The sequence below is a fragment of the Benincasa hispida genome, chromosome 9 (genome assembly GCF_009727055.1).
Source record: "Benincasa hispida cultivar B227 chromosome 9, ASM972705v1, whole genome shotgun sequence".
NCBI classification, from domain to species: Eukaryota; Viridiplantae; Streptophyta; class Magnoliopsida; order Cucurbitales; family Cucurbitaceae; genus Benincasa; species Benincasa hispida.
The window spans coordinates 2,347,599-2,367,165 of record NC_052357.1 but is presented as its reverse complement, the minus strand read 5'-3'; the positions used below and the strand labels follow the sequence as shown (position 1 = coordinate 2,367,165).

General features: G+C 36.6%; 3 protein-coding genes across 9 annotated transcripts; 2 read left to right on the top strand and 1 right to left on the bottom strand.

Moving 5' to 3' along the window:
* Positions 1-867: 867 nt before the first annotated feature.
* LOC120085637 (protein MLN51 homolog) lies at positions 868-6,838 on the top strand. 2 transcript variants are annotated; one of them, XM_039041736.1, is made up of 13 exons: positions 868-1,790; positions 2,652-2,754; positions 2,844-3,046; positions 3,161-3,234; positions 3,310-3,990; positions 4,303-4,417; positions 5,163-5,285; positions 5,634-5,686; positions 5,785-5,830; positions 5,981-6,051; positions 6,143-6,220; positions 6,334-6,419; positions 6,516-6,838. In XM_039041736.1, exons 1-10 carry the CDS (start codon positions 1,249-1,251, stop codon positions 6,006-6,008), a joined length of 1,968 nt encoding a protein of 655 aa, XP_038897664.1. In that variant the 5' UTR covers positions 868-1,248; the 3' UTR covers positions 6,009-6,051; positions 6,143-6,220; positions 6,334-6,419; positions 6,516-6,838. The 2 variants fall into 2 exon arrangements, with proteins under 2 accessions (XP_038897664.1, XP_038897663.1); XM_039041735.1 differs by having other exon boundaries at positions 869-1,790; positions 3,161-3,990.
* A 1,525-nt stretch (positions 6,839-8,363) lies between these two features.
* On the top strand, positions 8,364-11,972 carry LOC120085636 (probable receptor-like protein kinase At4g39110). The gene has a single exon (XM_039041734.1). The coding sequence runs from the start codon at positions 8,993-8,995 to the stop codon at positions 11,618-11,620; it is 2,628 nt and encodes an 875-aa protein (XP_038897662.1). The 5' UTR covers positions 8,364-8,992; the 3' UTR covers positions 11,621-11,972.
* Positions 11,973-12,625: 653 nt separating this feature from the next.
* LOC120085066 (centromere protein C) lies at positions 12,626-19,312 on the bottom strand. 6 transcript variants are annotated; one of them, XR_005483806.1, is made up of 14 exons: positions 19,074-19,312; positions 18,227-18,432; positions 18,050-18,138; positions 17,855-17,957; positions 17,553-17,755; positions 16,988-17,362; positions 16,511-16,888; positions 15,919-15,995; positions 15,577-15,670; positions 14,992-15,068; positions 14,662-14,755; positions 14,057-14,131; positions 13,443-13,518; positions 13,317-13,351 (listed from the first exon to the last, which is right to left on the bottom strand). XR_005483806.1 is itself a non-coding variant. In XM_039040913.1 (12 exons), the coding sequence occupies exons 1-12, from the start codon at positions 19,233-19,235 to the stop codon at positions 12,889-12,891; spliced, it is 2,175 nt and encodes a 724-aa protein (XP_038896841.1). In that variant the 5' UTR covers positions 19,236-19,312; the 3' UTR covers positions 12,626-12,888. The 6 variants fall into 6 exon arrangements, 2 of the variants coding, with proteins under 2 accessions (XP_038896841.1, XP_038896840.1); XR_005483805.1 differs by having other exon boundaries at positions 16,511-16,900; positions 19,074-19,311; XR_005483803.1 differs by having other exon boundaries at positions 16,511-17,362.
* Positions 19,313-19,567: the final 255 nt, after the last annotated feature.

Below are 19,567 nucleotides of genomic sequence, written 5' to 3'. Positions count from 1 at the left end.
TAATTATAAAATGAAAATAAAAAAGAGTATATTTATTTCAATTGCAAAACTACTGAAATATTTTCAAATATAGTAAAATGTCATTATCTATAGATAGTGATAGAGGTTGATAGATTGTTATATTTGTAAATAAGTATGCTTATTTTCTTATAATTAAAAACGACCCTATATGTATATATAAGTTGGCTCATTTTCTTACATCTTTAATCCCAATATATATATATATACAAGTTTAAAAAAAGGTTGAAAAAAAGTAAAAATGATCCTAGGATGCTCGAGAATCTATGGATATTCGGACATCTTACATTACCACAAAACAAAGCAGGTAATCTAAATACTTATTTCACGAAAATCTTGGATTCCTTCGAAACAAATGAGCCCTTAAGATTTATAATAAATAAATTATATTTAAAAACAACATTAAATTAATTCACAATTGTAGAAGATTATAGGTGTTGGCGTTGAATTGGTATAATATATCAACTCAATATTTGACCAACCAACTTTAAATATTGGTGGAGTTGAGTTTATAATTTACCGATTCACCTTAACTCACCACAACTCTCTTTCTTTGAATGTTTCCAATGGCTTCATCCATCAGCCATTATAGCGTCCTTGTCACACTCCAGTAATCAATTCGGGGCTCGAACTTGGATGACAACTTCGGCATGTGGATCCCACTTTGAGTTACAATCCGGTCAAGATGCTGACGTGGAAGCATCTAATTGGTCAACTTTTCGTACATAGATTCACGTTTCCACCTAGCCGATACCCAAAAGCCGTTCCCGATTCACATCTCTGTTTCCCAGTCTGTCACATTTACCAAATTACCCTTTTAAAATTAGATAATTCCCTACAATTTCTCCTAATTTTTCTCTATCAGGATTCCTTTTCCAGCCTCGGTCTTCTCCCAAAAACTCCATAATCTTTCTTCAACTGTTTTAATTCTAGGGTTCCGGCCGAAGGTATACCCTAGATTTCAACAACAATTATACTGCTTAATCACTCATATTAGGAATTTTTCACTCCCTTCTCTTAGATTTTCAGTTTTCAAATCAAGTTCTTCCGAGGTTTATCGAATTCGTATCTGGTTTCTCTTTAGTATTTACGGGTTGGGTTCTCGAGGATTTTGGATTTGTTGTTTGATTTCTTGGCGTAGTTTTGTGTTTTGGTTGTGATCGGAAGGGTGAGGGTTCAGATATATATATTTCTTTTTTTTTTTTTTTTCTTTTTGGAGTTGATTGATTGATGGCTACTGCGACTGAAGAAGAAGTTGATTATGAGAGTGATCCGGAAGAAGCGAAGCGGTCACTGGCGATGCGGAGGCGGGAGGCGAGTGATGATGAGGAGGGTGAAGGAGAAGGGGGAGAAGGGAGGAGGACGATCCGGAGGATGGGGATTCATTCGGATGATTCTGATGGTCAGGGTGGAGCTGCAGAATACGACGATGAGGACGAATTGGGTGAAGATGTAGATGAGGATGAGGTTGGTGAAGGAGTTGAGGACGTTGATGAGGGGGAAGAAGTTGAAGAAGAGGAGGGTGAGGAGAGGTATGGGGATAGGAAGTCGGGCAGTCATGGTGAATTGGATGCCGCCTCCGGCAATGTAGCGAAGGAACTGGACGAGGATGGAAGACCATTAGCAGAAGGACCAACTGATTTGCACGAGGAAAATTTAGATGGGGAATTTGATGAGGAGAAGAAGGTGAATGAGCCCTTCGCTGTTCCTACTGCCGGGGCTTTCTATATGCATGATGATCGCTTTAGGGACAATGCAGGTGGTCGACACAGGTATAACTCTCGTTCTCTTTCCCATTTAGAGAAGAATCAGTTAAGTTTTTATTTTTATAGGTTAAGCCACTCTAAAATGCGTATGTTTTTATTTTTTTTCTTGAAAAAGAATTATGATTTGGCTGATTTTGTGAACAAACATGATTGAAGGCATTCTTAAGTAACTTTTTAGACTTGAGTGTTGCCATTCCTAGGGAGCAATTTATGCTTGGGTGTTTACTCATCCTAACGAGATTTTCTTTAGCTGTCAACTTTCTGTAGTCTATATCTTAGGTAACTTTTATCTCTGAATGGTTTGTATTTTGAGTGCCTAAAGTAGTCAATCTCTGCTTGAAAATCTCCACCTCTAAGAACTCTCAGTTAGTTATTTTATGTTCTAGGGTTGAAATTCTGCACTGGAACGATGTTTAAAGATATGGGTACCTTTTCAGCAAATATAAATCCACAGAATGCATACTTTTATCTTAACTTCCCTTGGTATAAATTGATGACTTCATTTAACAGAGTAGGTTTAGAATTGAAGGTCAGTAATCTGATGACATCAATACCAGAATTTCCCATGTTCCAGTGCAACTATGAGCAGTTATATCATCAGTCTGGACAATGATTACCATGAACTTTGCTATGTTTCTTATCAAAAAAAACAAGAAAACAAAAATACTATTAACTTTGCTGGGAAAATTCAGTAAGCTATTTCACGATACTAATTCCAATTTTAGAAATGCTATGAGGACTTGCATGCTTTCCTGTTGAAGGTGGAGAAACGAGTCCCCCCCCCACCCCAAGATTCTTCACGTGCACCCTTCCATTTCTAGCTCTTAACTGTACTTCACTTTATCTTTGTCTTCAAAAAATCTATAGGAGAACACATGGTGGAAGGAGGTTGTGGGAATCCAAGGATGACATGAAATGGGGGCATGACAAGTTCGAAGAAATGACTCTGCAGGAAAGGCATCGTGATGAGGTGATGATTTGTTTGTTGTATGCGCTAAATGTAGACTTGAGTCTCTCTCTATCTCTCTCAAATGTGTTCTTTTCTTTATGCCATATTAGAGGAGAGCTTCCAAGGGTCATCCACGAGGTCGGGGTAAAAGTCGAGGAATGGATCATGGTTATGGTCGAGGGAACAGATCTCGAGCATACAATAAAAATAACACTCAAAACAATGCTCCCAAGGTTGTGAGAGGAAGAGGACCTAGACGGTATGAACCAACTATGAACAACAATACCAGATCCTCTCCTTCACAAGAAAAACAGTGAGTAATCAATGATTATAAATGAATTTTAATAGATTTTACTTGTTAGAATTTTCATTACAGCTCATGGGCACTTACTTATTTAGTATATGTCCATTTCGCATATGACTTCAGATCTGTGAAGCCTCCTGAGAAAGCATCACATAATAATACAGGGAGATCCCTTGCACCCTCTCCAAATGTAGAAGGTGAGCCAAACTCTGTTAGGAAACATGCCTTTGCATCAAGCCTGAATTCTGCTTCTCCACCTTTCTACCCTTCAGGGACGTCTGGTAAAAACATCCCTAAAGTGGAAAAAAGAGAAGTACAAGCTGGACTCCCTGAAAAGAATATGTATGATGATAGCCGCTCTTTGCCACAATCAAGTGTAATGGTAGATGGAAAGCATGTAGTTGATGCTGTTGCCATGGAGAGGATTTACATAAATGATTCTACCAATCCGTCTCTAGGAAATCCTTTATCTAAGCCATCTTCTGGTTCTTCAGTGATCAATAATGCTCAAATTCCCCAATCTAGGCCTCATGGAAGGGGTGCTGTTGTAGGATCAACCGGCTACCCTCCTGCTTCACTCCATAGCCAAGTTAACAAGGTCTCTTTACCTACTCAATCACATGGTGTAGCACGAACACCTGCTCAACCTAGGGTTCAATCTGCTGTTCAGGTTCCTGTCCAGCAGTTGGGTCAGCGACCTGGTAGTGGATCTCAGTCTTCATCTCCACCAAAAACTTCCACATCAGTTAACTCACTTGAGTCCGGAGAGGGTGATTCTTCTTCAGAATCAAGCAAATTGAAAACTGCTTTGGTTGGAAAGGGAAAGGGTGTGGCCCAAGGTATTGGTGCGGGTTCCTTTATTTATGGTGGGGCTCAAATTATGGGAACCTCTGGGAACATGAATATTAATCATGGAGACCAGAACTTTCCTCATACTCCAGCATTTTTGCCAGGTAAAGTTAACATTACATATCACAACTGTTATCTTTATTGGAAATGGAGAATGATAAAATGCATGGGTTCTTGTGGAGCCCTGTTATCATTTAAAATATAATTTTTTTCAGTTTGATATGGTGCCACGTGCAGTTGAGTTCATGAAGTATACGTTTTGCTTTGTTATAATTTTCTTGATCAATTAAGAATTTGTTATTTTAGATAATGCTTTTGTTCTGTTTCCCTTTATATTTTCCTTTCAAAGTTTCCTAGTTTTCTCGATTTCGATGTTGTCTATGATATTGATCTTTTATAGTTGAACATTTGTGAAGTTATGCAATTTGGAGGTCAGCATCCTGGTGGCATTGGAGTTCCTGCCGTTGGCATGGCATTTCCAGGATATGTTGCCCAGTCCCAACTTGGCATGGGAAATTCAGAAATGACATGGTATGGGTTCTCTTTCTAGTTGTCATTTTCTTCGGGATGTTATATTACATGGCATAAATATGTTTTGCTTTGCGTGGATGCTGCTGCTGATCTTGCAATATTTTGGTGACCATGAACTGGAGTTTTTTTTAAGACCGAGATGAAATGTATGTTATATATATAAAGATAAAATTGTTATCTTTTTCTTTTCTTTTCTTTTTCTTTGATATGATAAATTTTATTGGTGTATGAAATTTCAAAAGGACCAAAGCAAATTCCCCTTTTTTTCTTTTTAATAAAAAACACTGTGATGAAATATATAAGCTATTTACTAACCAAATGCTGTTTTAGAGTCATTGTATTTAATGGTTTGTTATGTCTTGATTTTAATTCTTCCATTTTTGTTGTATGGAATCTTTGGATGGCATTGCCTAATTTGTTTTATGTGACTTAAATGAACTGAGATAGAAAAGATTAAGGAAATGTTTGTGGTAAGGAGTGGAATAGTGAGGAGTAATGAGTTATAAAGTCCCGGGAGTTGTGAACTCTTGGGACCACTGTGTAAGGAGTTGATAAGATATAAAATTGATAGTTTTTTAGTAGTAGGGCCCACCAACTTCTTGGGCCAAACAAGGGTTGGAGTTCATAACTCCTCGGGCCAAACACACTCTATGAAGTCTCTTGGCTATATATATATTTGAAAAAATCCATTTCACCACCCTATTGCCTGTTGGTGGTTCTCATTTATGGGCTATATATTCTTCAGGTTACCAGTTTTGGCTGGTGCAGCTGGGGCTCTAGGAGCTACATATTGTTCGCCTTATATAGCTATGGATGGGGCTTATCATGCTCGACCCTCAGGACAGACATCATCTGCTGGAACGCTGAGGTTAGTAGTACTGGTTTTGATAATTCTGGATGCTGTTGTTTTGTCAGTGTCATCATATTGTTTGCCTCAATACACTTTATTGAGGTGTGGTTTAGTTCAGGTTCAGATTCAGATTTTAGATTGTCACACTTTGCCTCCGGCTGTGTTGTAGGAAAGCTAATAAAGTATTTGCTATCTATATGCTCTTTGTTTAGAATTCTGTTGGGGATGCATAGTTGGTGCCGTTTTAATAATACTAGAGGGATTACTTGGTAGTTGGTCCTCCTTTTCTGATATATTTTATGGATCCACTTGGGCGAATGTTCTTCTGTTAATCTTTGGATCTTGATTTATTTTTGCTCGCTGCAGCAAAGAAAATAGCACAAACAAATCCAGTAACGAGTCGAAGCCTTCACAGAATGGTAAAATTGTCTTCTTTTTAGTAGACTATGATCAATTGTGCATGTTTTTTAGATGGCAAAAACATAGTTTTGGCACAACTGATCTTTCTCCTTTGCAGAACTCGAAAGTGATGATGTTGGACAGCGACAAAATAAGCCACGCAGGTAATTTTAGATATATTGTCCATCCACACTTTACCAGTAGAAGAGAAGGTTATCTTTATGGGTTTGACTTGGCTCACTCGTAGTAGCTATCATGGTGTTGATTTTGATTCAGTTTGATGTAAAACTCTGCTTTTCCTTCTCTCATTTCAGATATTCAGAGATGAACTTTGGCCAATGAAGTAAGCAAGCATATGTGATGGAGCCTATTTCAATAAGCAAAGGTTTGGAACTGATTGATGAACCAAACTTCTTTTATATGTTGTTTTAATGCATCAATTAAGTGTCTAACTGCTGATATTTTATATTTTGCAGGCCTTCTTCTATGCCCTTCGTGATCTCTAGCTTTGTTCTGGAGCACTTTGGGCTGCTATAGGTTCCAATAAGTATTAGGTAAATCAATTGGATCTTTATTCTTGGTTTGGCTAGAAGAAGACATAAATATGGACAGACAATCATAAACAGCATAGGTATACAAATAACCTTTTGGTCTGTTCATCTCACAGGAATATACGACGAACTTCTCTCCTGCCGTTAACCTGAGAACAGTATTTTCAGCTTGACGTGTGGGCTTTTCCTTGTTTAAATTGCGGTATGGTGTTTGTTTGAATGCATACTTTAGTTTGTTTTGTTGGAAGTTATATGCAGAATAAGTAACTATGTCTGGGTGTTGACTCCATGGTGCCAGGTTTTTCTTGTGGTTTGGTTTTTGAATGAAGCAAGTGAGAAAGAGCTTCCCCAAATATGAGAAAAATGAGAGAAATGAAGAAAATTTGTTTAGCAGCAGCTAGCTTGTGCTAATTGGAGTTTGATTATTCTCTATTCTATAATATGAATATGATAATAGTGCTTTGGTTAAGAAGTTTATTTGTTTGTTACACCACTCTGGTTGAGTATTTTTCTATGTATGATATTCTCTCTAATGTTGGATACAAACGGATGCTGCCGAGTAATGAGACCACTAGTATTCGATTTTGCGTGAGTATAATAATGAGTCATGTTTTACCAGTATGAGTTCAATCTCGATGTCAATTTCAATTTTATGGACATATATGAAGTATTTAGATATTCTTGAAGGAAAAAATATCGATCCTCTTGATGAAGAGAATGTACCTAAACCTATGCTTATGTTGACATTTGTTAAACATTATTTAACGGTATACTTTAAAATATTGAATCATCCATCTACGGAAACTCTTCATATAACTGAAAGATTGTTGATCAAAATTTTATACTGTGATTCCAGTTCAGAGGAGTTTAATTTATATTTTAGCCTCGTTTTATTGTGCTACTCTTAATTGTAATGTAACAATTTATATACATTGTGCACATAATTTGCTCTATCCTTTTTCATTTAACTCTCTAATTAAATCAGTAAATCTTTCTATTCTATCTAATGGATTTGAGAAATTCTTTTGATCCCTAATCTGAAATATCAGCAGCTATATGTTTGGGTATCTACGAATAACACCATTCATAATGAGAAGAAAACAATAGAGCTATCTTCAAAATAAATAAATAAAGGAATTGTACAGCTTTATTTATTTATATTTATAAGAATAAAAGGATCAAGTAGATTTCTATATCAAATTATTAATAAATATATGTTAAATAGAACTTCGTATATTTTTTTGAATGAAAGTTATTCAACTTTTTATAATATGACATATTAGAGATTATTCAATACGACCAACTTTTATAATGATTAAATATATGAGAGAAATCTAAAAAAATGTTTGCTATTTTATCCTAGAAAGAACAAGAATATCGACCTTATCGTGATGACCTTTAAAAACACTTTTCAGCACAATTCTTGAATATATTCAAAGGTATTTCTTGAATAATATTTTAGAAGGGATTACGTATGGTTATGAAATTTTATGGGGAGCACTCCCAATACTGCCATCTTTCCTCAAAAATAATCATTTCATTAATTTCATAATTGATATGTCAATACATTATAGGTATGAATAATTTTTCTTTTGAAATCAACCTGAACATAATTTAATGGATAAATGCATTAATTATCATTTTAAGGGTTTATAATCCCGTAATTATTATACTCAATTAAAAAAAATCTTTGGAAGAAAATATGACTTGTATTTCTAATTCTAAAAGGGTACAGGGATGAACACTTCCATTTTTGCATGTATGTGAGTGCTGGTGGCTTTTGGTTTGATTTTGAAATATTTAGCTCTGATTTTGGTATGTCCATCCAAATACAGATCCACTATTCAATAGAGTAAATAAAAATTAAGATTTTAAAATAATAATAAAAGAATAATTACCAGTCACATATATTACTCACGGACTGAGTTGCAGGTCATCCTTAATGGCATCGACCCTAAAGAAGTTTCTTCATTAAAATGCATTAATATGTGAATCAAGGACATGATTCCTTTAAATGCGGTTGCTAATTCATTTTGTTAACCAAATCTAAGGCAAGAAATAAGTAAAGGAAGGTAGATAAAGCACGAACAAACAGATAGATTTTTAAAATTATTTCAATATCATATTATCAGATAGAACACAAAATTTCTGATGAAGTTGCTACATGTCTCGAAGAAACAAAATTGATAAAAAAAAAAATATATGTCTTCAACTCAAATGATCATAAAGCGTTATTCTAATGATGATCCCATAGATTGAAGCTTTAAGCATGTGAAACTGTATCCCCGGTAGAAACCTCAGTTAAGCTCTATAAATAGTTACTCCAAATTCTTATATAATACACTTTGACATTCTTATATTAAAAATATTTGGGGAAAAATGGCAATGAAACTCTCTAAGTCTACACCAGAAGGGATTGAAAATGAATTTTGTAATACAAAAAAAATAGCAAGGGGGTGAATGGTGAACCATAAAAGTTATAGCCTTTGACTCTTTCAAATGTGTGTGCGCTTCTGATTTGGGTGGTGAAGCTAAAAAAAGGAAGTGGCCAAAAACCAACAAGAACTTCAATGGGCCAAAATTCTTGGGACAACCAATTCTTGGCTGAATATTGTTGAGAAATTATTCAAAACTACATCTCATCCATTTAAAAAAGGTGGATAAAAATAACCAAGTGGTTTAGGAAAAAGGCATAATAGAGACTCTTTTTAGAAATCCGTAGCTTTGTGTTGTTTTCTTTTCTTTTTTGATTCAGACCTCCTCACCCAGGAGGGAATGGAGATCAAAGAAAAGAAGAAAATTTCAAGTATCTCCTCTCCATTAATGTCATCTTCTTCGATGGCTATCCTCCTGGTTTTTCTCTGTTTCATATTTAACGGTCCGAACGCTGCATTCGCAGTCGGGCCAGGCGCTTCCTTCATTCCCAAAGATAATTTTCTCATTGACTGTGGTGCCAACAAGGAACTTGGTGCACTCCCTGATGGAAGAGTGTTCAAAACCGATGAGCAATCCAAGCAATTCTTAGATGCCAAGGATGATATCATAGCAACCGCCCCACCGGAGACGAAGGCACCATCCCCGGTCGACTTGACAGCCAGAGTCTTCCTCCAAGAAGCTACTTACATATTTCAGATGGCAGAGCCTGGATGGCATTGGGTGCGTCTACATTTCATGCCTGTTAAAAGCAACGACTTTGATCTCTTGCAGGCCAAATTTTCAGTAGTTACTGAAAAGTATGTATTGCTTCACAGCTTCAACATCAATAATGAATCCGCATATGTTCTCAAGGAGTTTCTCCTCAATATCACTGAACCAAAACTGTCAATCAAGTTCCTCCCTATGAGGAATTCAGCCGCTTTCATCAATGCCATCGAGGTCGTCTCGGCTCCGGTGGACTTGATCGCCGACTCGAATGTCGAGCTGTCTCCAGTGGGGACAATCGACGGCCTGACAAAATATGCATTTCAGACATTGTATAGGTTAAACATGGGAGGACCTATAATCACTCCAAGAAATGACACTCTTGGGAGGACATGGGAGATAGATGAAGTTTACAGGACGCCCAAAGCTGCTGGTAAGAGTGTGGTTGTTGAGACAAACAGCATCAAGTACCAAGGAGGATTGAAAGAAACGGGCATGTTAATTGCTCCTCCAAGTGTATATGCGAGTGCAGTTCAAATGGGAGATGCTCAAGTTAGTGTACCAAATTTCAATATCACATGGAAATTTGAGGCAGATCCATCATTTGGGTATCTGATTCGCTTCCATTTCTGTGACATTGTCAGCAAAGTACTCAATGATCTGTATTTCAATGTTTATGTAAATGGGAAGGCTGCCATAACCAACTTGGATTTGTCACATAAGCTAGGAAGTTTGGCAACTGCATACTACAAGGATGTTGTGGTTAATGCTTCCTTGATTGTAGATGGACTGACAGTTCAAGTTAGTCCAGCTAATCTCGAAACTGGTGATGCGAATGCCATTCTAAATGGCTTAGAGGTATTGAAAATAAGCAATTCTGTTAATAGTTTGGATGGAGAGTTTGGAGTGGATGGTAAGTCTGCAAATGGGTCTAACCGTGGCACAGTCGCTGCCGTTGGGTTTGCGATGATGTTTGGGGCGTTTGTCGGGCTTGGTGCCATGGTGATGAAATGGCATAAAAGGCCTCAAGATTGGCAGAAGAGGAACAGTTTCTCTTCCTGGTTGCTTCCTGTACATGCTGGTGACTCAAGCTTTATGACAAGCAAGACTTCATATGGATCACACAAGACCAATATTTACTCCTCAACTTTAGGCCTTGGTAGGTTCTTCACTTTGGCAGAACTCCAAGAAGCCACCAAGAACTTTGATCCCAATTCAATAATTGGTGTTGGTGGGTTTGGAAATGTGTACCTTGGGGTGATTGATGAAGGGACTAAAGTTGCAGTTAAGAGAGGAAATCCACAATCTGAGCAAGGCATAACAGAATTCCAAACAGAAATTCAGATGCTTTCAAAACTCAGACACAGGCATTTGGTTTCTTTGATTGGGTACTGTGATGAAAATGCTGAAATGATCTTGGTATATGAGTTCATGTCAAATGGTCCATTCAGAGATCACTTGTATGGAAAGGACTTATCTCCATTGTCATGGAAGCAAAGGCTAGAGATCTGTATCGGAGCAGCTCGAGGTCTTCATTACCTTCACACAGGAACAGCACAAGGAATTATTCACCGTGATGTCAAAACAACCAACATTTTACTCGACGAAAACTTCACTGCAAAAGTCGCCGATTTCGGGCTATCAAAGGATGCTCCAATGGGACAAGGACATGTTAGTACTGCAGTGAAGGGAAGTTTTGGATATTTGGATCCAGAATACTTTAGGAGGCAACAGTTGACAGAAAAATCAGATGTTTATTCCTTTGGAGTTGTTCTTCTTGAGGCTTTATGTGCAAGGCCAGCAATCAACCCATCTTTGACAAGAGAACAAGTGAACTTGGCTGATTGGGCAATGCAATGTAAGAAAAAAGGGTGTTTGGAAAAGATAATGGATCCACTTCTAGTTGGAGCTATAAATCCCGAGTCCATGAAGAAGTTTGCAGAAGCAGCAGAGAAATGTCTTGCTGAACATGGTGTAGATAGACCAAGCATGGGGGATGTGTTGTGGAATTTGGAGTATGCATTACAACTACAAGAAGCATTCTCACAAGGAAAGACTGAAGATGAAAGCAAAGCTGCAGGCACAGCAACTGTCGCCCCGGCTACCCCTACTGCTGCCGATTCTTCGACAAATGCACCGAACTCCGACAACCGTCCTGCCGTGCAGCCGGAACAGAATAGGCAGCCAGCAGAGGTACAAGCCATTGATGATCACTCAGGAAGTGCAATGTTTGCTCATTTTTCTAATCTCAATGGTAGATGATTTCAACATTTGGAGGGCTGTGAAAACAAGGCCTTATAGCATATGTCATGAAGGTTCAAACCGGATACTACTTGGCTGAGTTTGGATAGACTAATCTGCAATCCATGTGTGTTCCTTATCTTTTCTCTCTCTCTCTTTTTTTCTCTCTCTTTTCTTTTTTATTTATTATGTGGGAGTGTCTGATTGCTTGAGTCAGAAAGGAAACAAACCAAAGGGGAAAAAAAAAAAAAAAAAAAAAGAAAGGTTTGGTAAATATGTTGTGATTTCCTGTACTGATGTTCAAGAATGTAAACATGCAGTAGAGCTAATCCCATATATTACTCAATTTATAAGCTACAACTTCATTTTGTAATCCTTTAGCATTTTCAATCTTAGAAGATCAATTCAGAGAATGTTTTAGATGGCCTTCCACCTTTTAAACAAAATTATTTTGAATTTCAATGGACAGGTTTCAACAAAGTTTTAAGCAGTTTGGTTCCTAATTCCCAATGAATAAATAATCTAGAAATTCACAAAACTTAGTCAAATTGCTAGCATTTTGTTTTAGAAAGATTAACTTGAAAATCCAAATAAAATGGAGAAAGATTAGTGCAACATTGTACAATACAAGAAGTCCCAATAGCAATTATATCTTCACTCCGATCTTATGCTTTAGGGGTGAATGTTTTGATTTTTTCTTTTTCTCATAATTCATTTTTACCAAATCTCCAACAAAAATCAATTAAAAAAATACTTAAACTCCATTCGGTAATCATCTGATTTTTGTTTTTAGTTATTAAATTGAAAGTTTATAAAAACTTATTTTTACTCTTGAAATTTGACTAAGAATTCAATTCTTAAAAAAAAAAAAAAAAGCTTAATTTTCAATAATAAAAAACCAAAAACAAAATGCAATATGGTTAACGTATATTTTGGTATAAAACTAGCTGCTTTAGCCCTAAACCAAAAAGAGAGTGAGTGAGTCATAAAGAAGTTGGCCAAAGGATTAGAACTCATTCTGGAACATTGGTACAGAAAGCTACATGTCGATGGGTAAAATATGAAATCATATGACACAAGTACATGAGCAAAACACACAAGTGAAACGGCTTGATAGATATATATATGATTAAGAAGGGCGAAGAAATATACAACGCAATGGCATAACCCTAATTTTCTACACTCTTTCCACAGAGACTAGACGCTACTTATATTCAAAGAGAATTGCTTGTTATACATGCAAAATCCAAAAAGCATAAAGGATTTTTGTTCCTTTTTGTACACGACCCTCAGTGAAGAGCTGCTAACTCAACGAGATCTTTGTACTCATTGGAGACTAAAGACTTCACCTTCATTATTGGTTGGCCATTTCCTTTTGCAGGAGATACATACTTCAACCCGATTACTGTTGCTAGACCTGACCAAAAGGATCCGGTAATTAATTTACAAGCACATGAAGAAATAGAGCCATGGAGTATAAGATAGAAGGATTGCTCATTATTTACCAATTTAAAAGCTTTTGGGATTGAAACAAAACATTATCAGTCCAAAAGAGCCTTAAAATAAAGGAATATCAGAGATATATATACAAGTAGAATTCTTAAAGACATTTCCAAAGATGATGCAATGCAAGTGTCCACTTACTCTCATGTACACGTCCGTACAACAACCTTTCACCTTTCCAGTACTCCAATGGTCGTGTTTTGAACCTGGTACTTCTTCTCACCCCACCTTGCCACGTTGTACCGGCCCCTGGGAAGATTGGTGGATGACAAATTATTTTTAAAAGAAAGATCTATATACTATAGAAATCAAAATTTGGGTTAAATCTACGGCTAAACACCTGCAAGGCTTTGCCTCCCAGAAATCTTTTTGCCTCTGCATTGTTTGTTTGCACGAGATTTTGGCTTGGCCTGTTCCTACATCAATAGCCATAAAGAATTCGTTGATTGTCTCTCAAAAGTAAAAAACCAGAAACAACCGTGTTCTAGTAAACAAGTAGACTTAACAAAAGGAGGGTTCTTATCATTTTCCTCCTTCCCCGGGGAAGCAGCAAGTAAATTAATTGACTTGCTTCTAATTCGATATTAAATACAGAGAGGACGCGAGTGGAGATGGTAGGCTACTTCTAATTTTAAATTTTAGGTGGCAATATATCGACAAAAATAGCACAGGTAGTCGAGCAATCGTCTACATACAATATTAGTAATTGTGAGAATAATGAAACAAATACATGCCAGACAAATTGATTAATGAAACTGAGAACAGTACTTCCTTGTGGCAATGATAACCACGATAAACAGAGCCTTTTTTTTTTTTTTTTTTTTTGGTAAAACGGGATAAAGCCTTCATTTATGACAGATACCACAATTTGACAAAGCACTCCGACTAATCAATAATGACCTACTGGAAATAAGGTCCAAGAGGAGAAAAAATAAACGAAGGAAAGATCAAAACCTCATAGTGGTGATCGTTCCACTGCTTCTCGATGGCACATTGACAATATTTTCAATACAAATAGCATTGATTGATCTGTTAGAAAACAAAGAAAGCACAGCCTGAAATCATCTAATCCATCTACTGGGAATTGATAAGTAAACATGAATAAATTTCTGCTTTTTCAACATAAAAATAGAAGTACAAATCAAACAGTTGAATCTGTGAAGAGAGGAAATGGTTCTTCATATGAGAAAGTTGAAGCCAGTTCAGAACTATGACATGACTGAAAAATATTGGAATGTGTCTTTGCGTTCAGTGAAACAAATATTAGTTATAGAGTTCCTTCAAAATGTGAAGCATTAAAGTGGTAAACTTCAACTACTAAAATTTAGTTAACCATCCGGGATATTTTTCTCATGAAGTTATATATTATTTCTCAGACATATTTAGTAAAACATACATGTCCAAAATTTGTCCCAAAAAAAAAAAAAAAAAAGTCCAACCAGACGCACTAAAATAAGCACTCAGCAGTAACGTAACATTAGGTTTTAATTTCCTATTTAAATGATTGATACAAGAAATTATCAGCTAGTAACTAACAATACTGGCATTGAAGAACATACCCAACTGACCCTGAATGCCAACCGGGTACTCTCTGATCACATCCACCTTGGATGAGTTGGGTTGCTCAGAAGCTGATCCTTCGTGATCTTCTATCTGCATATTATCATGACACTCTCCATTGGTTACTAATACGTGCAGGACAAATGATCAATGAATCTGTGAGCAGTACTTATGACCACAATAAACAAAGCCTTTTTTTCTGGAAAACACGATAGACAAAGCCTTCATTTATAACAAATACCACAATTTGACCAAGCACTCCAATTCATCAATAATGAGCTACTAGAAATAAAGATCCAAGAGGAGAAAAAAGAAAAAAGGTCAAAAACCTCATTGAGGTGATCCGTTCCACTGCTTCTAGACGGCCCATCGGCAATATTTTCAGTACAAGTAGCAGTTGGTTGATCTGTTAAAAAACAAAGAACGTGCACCCTGAAATCACTAATCTGTCTACTGGGAATTGATAAGCAAACATGTATAAATTTCTGCTTTTTCAACATAAAAATAGAAGTGCAAATAAGCCATTGAATCTGTGAAGAGAGGAAATGGTCCATCATAAGAGAAAGCTGAGGCCAATTCAGAACTATGACATCACTGAAAAATATTGGAATGTGTCTTTGCGTTCAGAGAAACAAATATTAGTTAGTTACTTCAAAATGTGAAGCGCTAAAGTGGTTCACCTACTCAAATTTAGTTAACCATCTGGGATGTATGTCTCATGAAGTTATATATTAGTTCACAGACATATTTAGTAAAACATAAATGTCCAAAATTTATCAAAAAATAGTCCAACCATCAAACGCACTAAAATGAGCACTCAGCAGTACCATAACATTAGGTTTTAATTTCCTATTTACATGATGATACAAGAAAATATCAACTAGTAACTAACGATACTGCATTGAAGATCATACCCAACTGACCCTGCATGCCAACTGGGTACTCTTTGATCACATCCACGTTGGATGAGTTTGGCTGCTCAGAAGCTGATCCTTTGTGATCTTCCATCTGCATGATCATAACACTTCCCAATTGTTACATATGTGCCGGACAAAATGACTAATGAAACAGAGAACAGTACTTATGACAATGATGACCACGATAAACAAAGCCGTTTTTTTGTATAAAACACGATAGACAAAGCCTTCATTTATAACCAATACCAAATTTGAAAGAGCACTCCGACTTATCAATAATGAGCTACTGGAAATAAAGGTCCAAGGGGAGAAAAAAGAAAAGAAGAAAAGATCAAAAACCTCATAGTGGTGATCCGTTCCACTGCTTCTCGATGGCCCATCAGCAATATTTTCAATACAAATAGCAGTTGATTGATCTGTAAGAAAACAAAGAAAGCACAGCCTGAAATCATCTAATCCATCTACTGGGAATTGATAAGAAAACATGAATAAATTTCTGCTTTTTCAACATAAAAATAGAAGTACAAATAAACAGTTGAATCTGTGAAGAGAGGAAATGGTTCTTCATATGAGAAAGTTGAAGCCAGTTCAGAACTATGACATGACTGAAAAATATTGGAATGTATCATTGCATTCCAATATTAGTTATAGAGTTCCTTCAAAATGTGAAGCATTAAAGTGGTACACTTCAACTACTAAAATCTAAATTTTAGTTAACTATCCGGGATATTTTTTTCATGAAGTTATATATTATTTCTCAGACATATTTAGTAAAACATACATGTCCAAAATTTATCCAAAAAAAGTCCAACCATCAAACGCGATAAAATGAGAACTCAACAGTAACATATCATTAGGTTTTAATTTCCTATTTAAATGATGATAAAAGAAATTATCAGCTTATTAATGATACTGGCATTGGAGAACATACCCAACTGACTCTGAATGCCAACCGGGTATTCTTTGATCAGATCCACCTTGGATGAGTTTGGTTGCTCGGAAGCTGATCCTTCGTGATCTTCCATCTGCATATTAGCCACATCATCTACTTGGACTTCAAGACAACTCAATTTTTCATTTACTTCCACTTCTATGCTGCCGCCACTAACATCTTTAGCTTCCATGCTGACATGAGTTCCACTTAAGACAGTTTCACAACCAACTTCGGGTACATTTAAAACATAACTTGAAGATATTTTAGACATTGAATCAACGTCTTCAAAAAGAATTTTGGATGGCTTAATTCCATTTGCTACAGTCCCGCCATCTTTGGTTAAAAGTGACTTCAATTTAGAAACACTTGACTGCTCTGCAATACCAGCTGCATCAGACAAGTTATTATTGAGTCTAAAAAGGTAAGGATCTCTTGCTGGAGATTGGTCAATGCCATGAGCTGAAAATGGATCACCTGATGAATTTGAAAGTGAAATTCGTCTATTTAGGGCTGATAATGATGCCAATGGACTTCTGATTGAGGATGGGGGAGAAAGAGGATTGACCAAATTTTCATCGTCCTGCTTAGATTTCAAAGTTTCTATCCTTTGTAACTGATTGACCACACTGATCAAACTACGCTTTGACAGATTGCCACTTGAAGATTTCAATTTCATTGTTTGAATGGCTTCTAAATCGGGAAGGCATAATTTCTCTAAATTAAAGGGTTTAATCTGCAAGCACTCCTGTAATATGTTGATGGCTCGATCACCTTCTAGATCTCCACAATTGTCAGAGAGTAATTCATCCAAAATTTTATTCACTTTGTTCTCTGCCTTGGTAACTGAAGCTAAAAGGAAAGAAAAAAAAAGGATCACAGCATGAAAGAGGGTCCATGCAGACTACCTTTAGTTTTAACAAGGACAGTGCGAAATGAAAAAAGAAGAGAGAAAGAGGAAGGCAGCATGTGATAGATAAAATCAACTGGACCATGATGCACGCAGAAAGTTGCATTTTTGTCTCTAATATAAATGACTTACCAACGAACTCCTCCTCCTCCTCAAATGCTACATCTTCATCAGTTTTGTTATTTGAGTCAATTATATGTGGACTTGGGTGTGTTTCTGTTCCCATTACTGGTGGACTGATACCACCTGACTCAAATGTCACTTGAGAAGGATCTACATTCTGATCATCTTCAGTTGTTATTGATGAATACTGATGCTTGTATCTAACAGATCTCCTACATGCACAAGAAAATTTTGGATTCTCAACCACAAGAAAACGTGACGCTTCAAAGAAAAGACACAAAACTTTGTTGATAACATGTTAGTGATCATACCCTAGAATCCCTGGTCTACGCTGGCGTGTATTCGTGGATGGATTTTGTTGGTTCAGGTCCTTCAGAACTGCTCCCGTCTGCTTTTGGATTTCTTTTTTGGCATCTATGGATCAATTGCAAAATGGTAAGAAAATAGTGACACAAATCTATATCTTCTGAAATTTGTGTGGAAAACGAAGCATAAGAACAACTTACTTTCATGCCTTTCATAGGCCAAAAAGAACTCCTCAGGGTCTTTCAATTGTTTGATGTCAAATGTTGGTTCCAAGTTCACAGGAGGTTGTCTATAAAAAGAAGATATCAGAAAAGTTGTTTAGAATGTTATTTTCGTTCTTGAAAAAAGTAAGGAAATTTCACTATAATAAGCATTACCTAGCATCAGGTTTTAAAGAGAACCTAGCCCGCTTTCGGTTTAAAGCTGGCCTTCTTTCTTGTGGATTTTCCTCCGCCTTCACTGTAGCTTCCTCATTTTTCTCATTCTTTACAAGAAATGTGGCAGCTTCAGATTGCATCAAATTTGAGTTGCCGTCTAAAATTGATCTGGCCTGCTCTATAAGTTTACTGGGACTTCTTGACACCTGACAAATTTAGGAGAGTCGAAGATCGTCAATTAAACCAAAACTAGAAATAGATACAAAATCCTTCTTGGGGAGCCAAGATAATAAGAAACGGAGATTAGATGGGAGAAATAAGAAGCAAGGCTGTAGTACCACCCTAACGCCATAATTTCCAGTATAATTTTATTCAACTTGTAATTTCAAGTACTCTTTAACCGACAAACAAAACATCATGCCGGGGAGCATCTCAAATCCCAGTTCACAAATCAAATGGACTAACCAGCTTTTACCATTAAAAACCAAAATAGGCAGAGCGTTTAATTTTAAGGAAAGAAGAAACCATTACATGCAAAGCCAAAAACATTCCACTTCGTCACATTTTCACAGTAACAAGGAACCCGAGTCTCCAATTCAACTATTGAGCTAAATCGTTACGACTAAGAAGGAAAACCACGTCATACTCTGGCATACTTACTGACAACGTGGGAGGAGAGTACGAATTCCAATTTATCCTCCAAAACATGCAAAAAATTAAAATTAAAAAAGAACACCGGCGATTGAATTGCCCATGGAGCTCTTGGAGCAAGCAGGAAGCACTATAAACCAAATAAACCGGTAAATTGGAAGCATCATATACGACGAGTATCGAAAGATACAAATACCATGGATTTGAGGTGCTTGTGGATGCCGTCGAGGTCGGCTCCAAGATCATGTGGCTTTGACGGATCCGGCAAAGTACCAAATGCGCTCGAAAAGAGATTGATACCAGAATAAGCAGCAAGAGGATCGATCGCATCGGAGTGTCGAGCTTCTTGGGTCACCATTGTTGCCCTCTCCAATGTTTGAACCGAACCCTAGAACCTCTGCAAATTTGAAAGTGTGAACCGAAGCGCGAAAAGTCGGGTTCTTTGTTTTTTCCGTTTAAAATTTTATTGTTTTGCAGATGAGGTCCTTCAAAACTTCCTTCTTTTTCCTTTTAGCCTACTTGTTTCTATGAAATTACGTTTGTTGCCAAGATAATTTTAAATTTCAATTATTATTTTGTAATGGATAGGGCGGGTTAAGTTCAAGAAAAATGTGATTTTTAAAAGAATTAATAAAAATGAGGTACATAGGAAAGAAATTTCAAAAGTAGTGTTGAAGGTAAAAGTATTGA

What these genes read in the sequence shown, in the direction of transcription:
- LOC120085637 (XM_039041735.1), top strand. Translation starts at nt 1,249, where the DNA reads ATGGCTACTGCGACTGAAGAAGAAGTTGATTATGAGAGTGATCCGGAA. An exon ending in TACTCCAGCATTTTTGCCAG is followed by an intron (nt 3,991 to 4,302) that starts GTAAAGTTAACA and finishes ACATTTGTGAAG; the next exon opens with TTATGCAATTTGGAGGTCAG. An exon ending in TCATCTGCTGGAACGCTGAG is followed by an intron (nt 5,286 to 5,633) that starts GTTAGTAGTACT and finishes TGCTCGCTGCAG; the next exon opens with CAAAGAAAATAGCACAAACA.
- LOC120085636 (XM_039041734.1), top strand. Translation starts at nt 8,993, where the DNA reads ATGGAGATCAAAGAAAAGAAGAAAATTTCAAGTATCTCCTCTCCATTA.
- LOC120085066 (XM_039040913.1), bottom strand. Translation starts at nt 19,235, where the DNA reads ATGGTGACCCAAGAAGCTCGACACTCCGATGCGATCGATCCTCTTGCT. An exon ending in TGGCATTCAGAGTCAGTTGG is followed by an intron (nt 15,996 to 16,510) that starts GTATGTTCTCCA and finishes GTTTTCTTACAG; the next exon opens with ATCAATCAACTGCTATTTGT. An exon ending in GTACGGACGTGTACATGAGA is followed by an intron (nt 13,017 to 13,243) that starts GTAAGTGGACAC and finishes CCTTTTGGTCAG; the next exon opens with GTCTAGCAACAGTAATCGGG.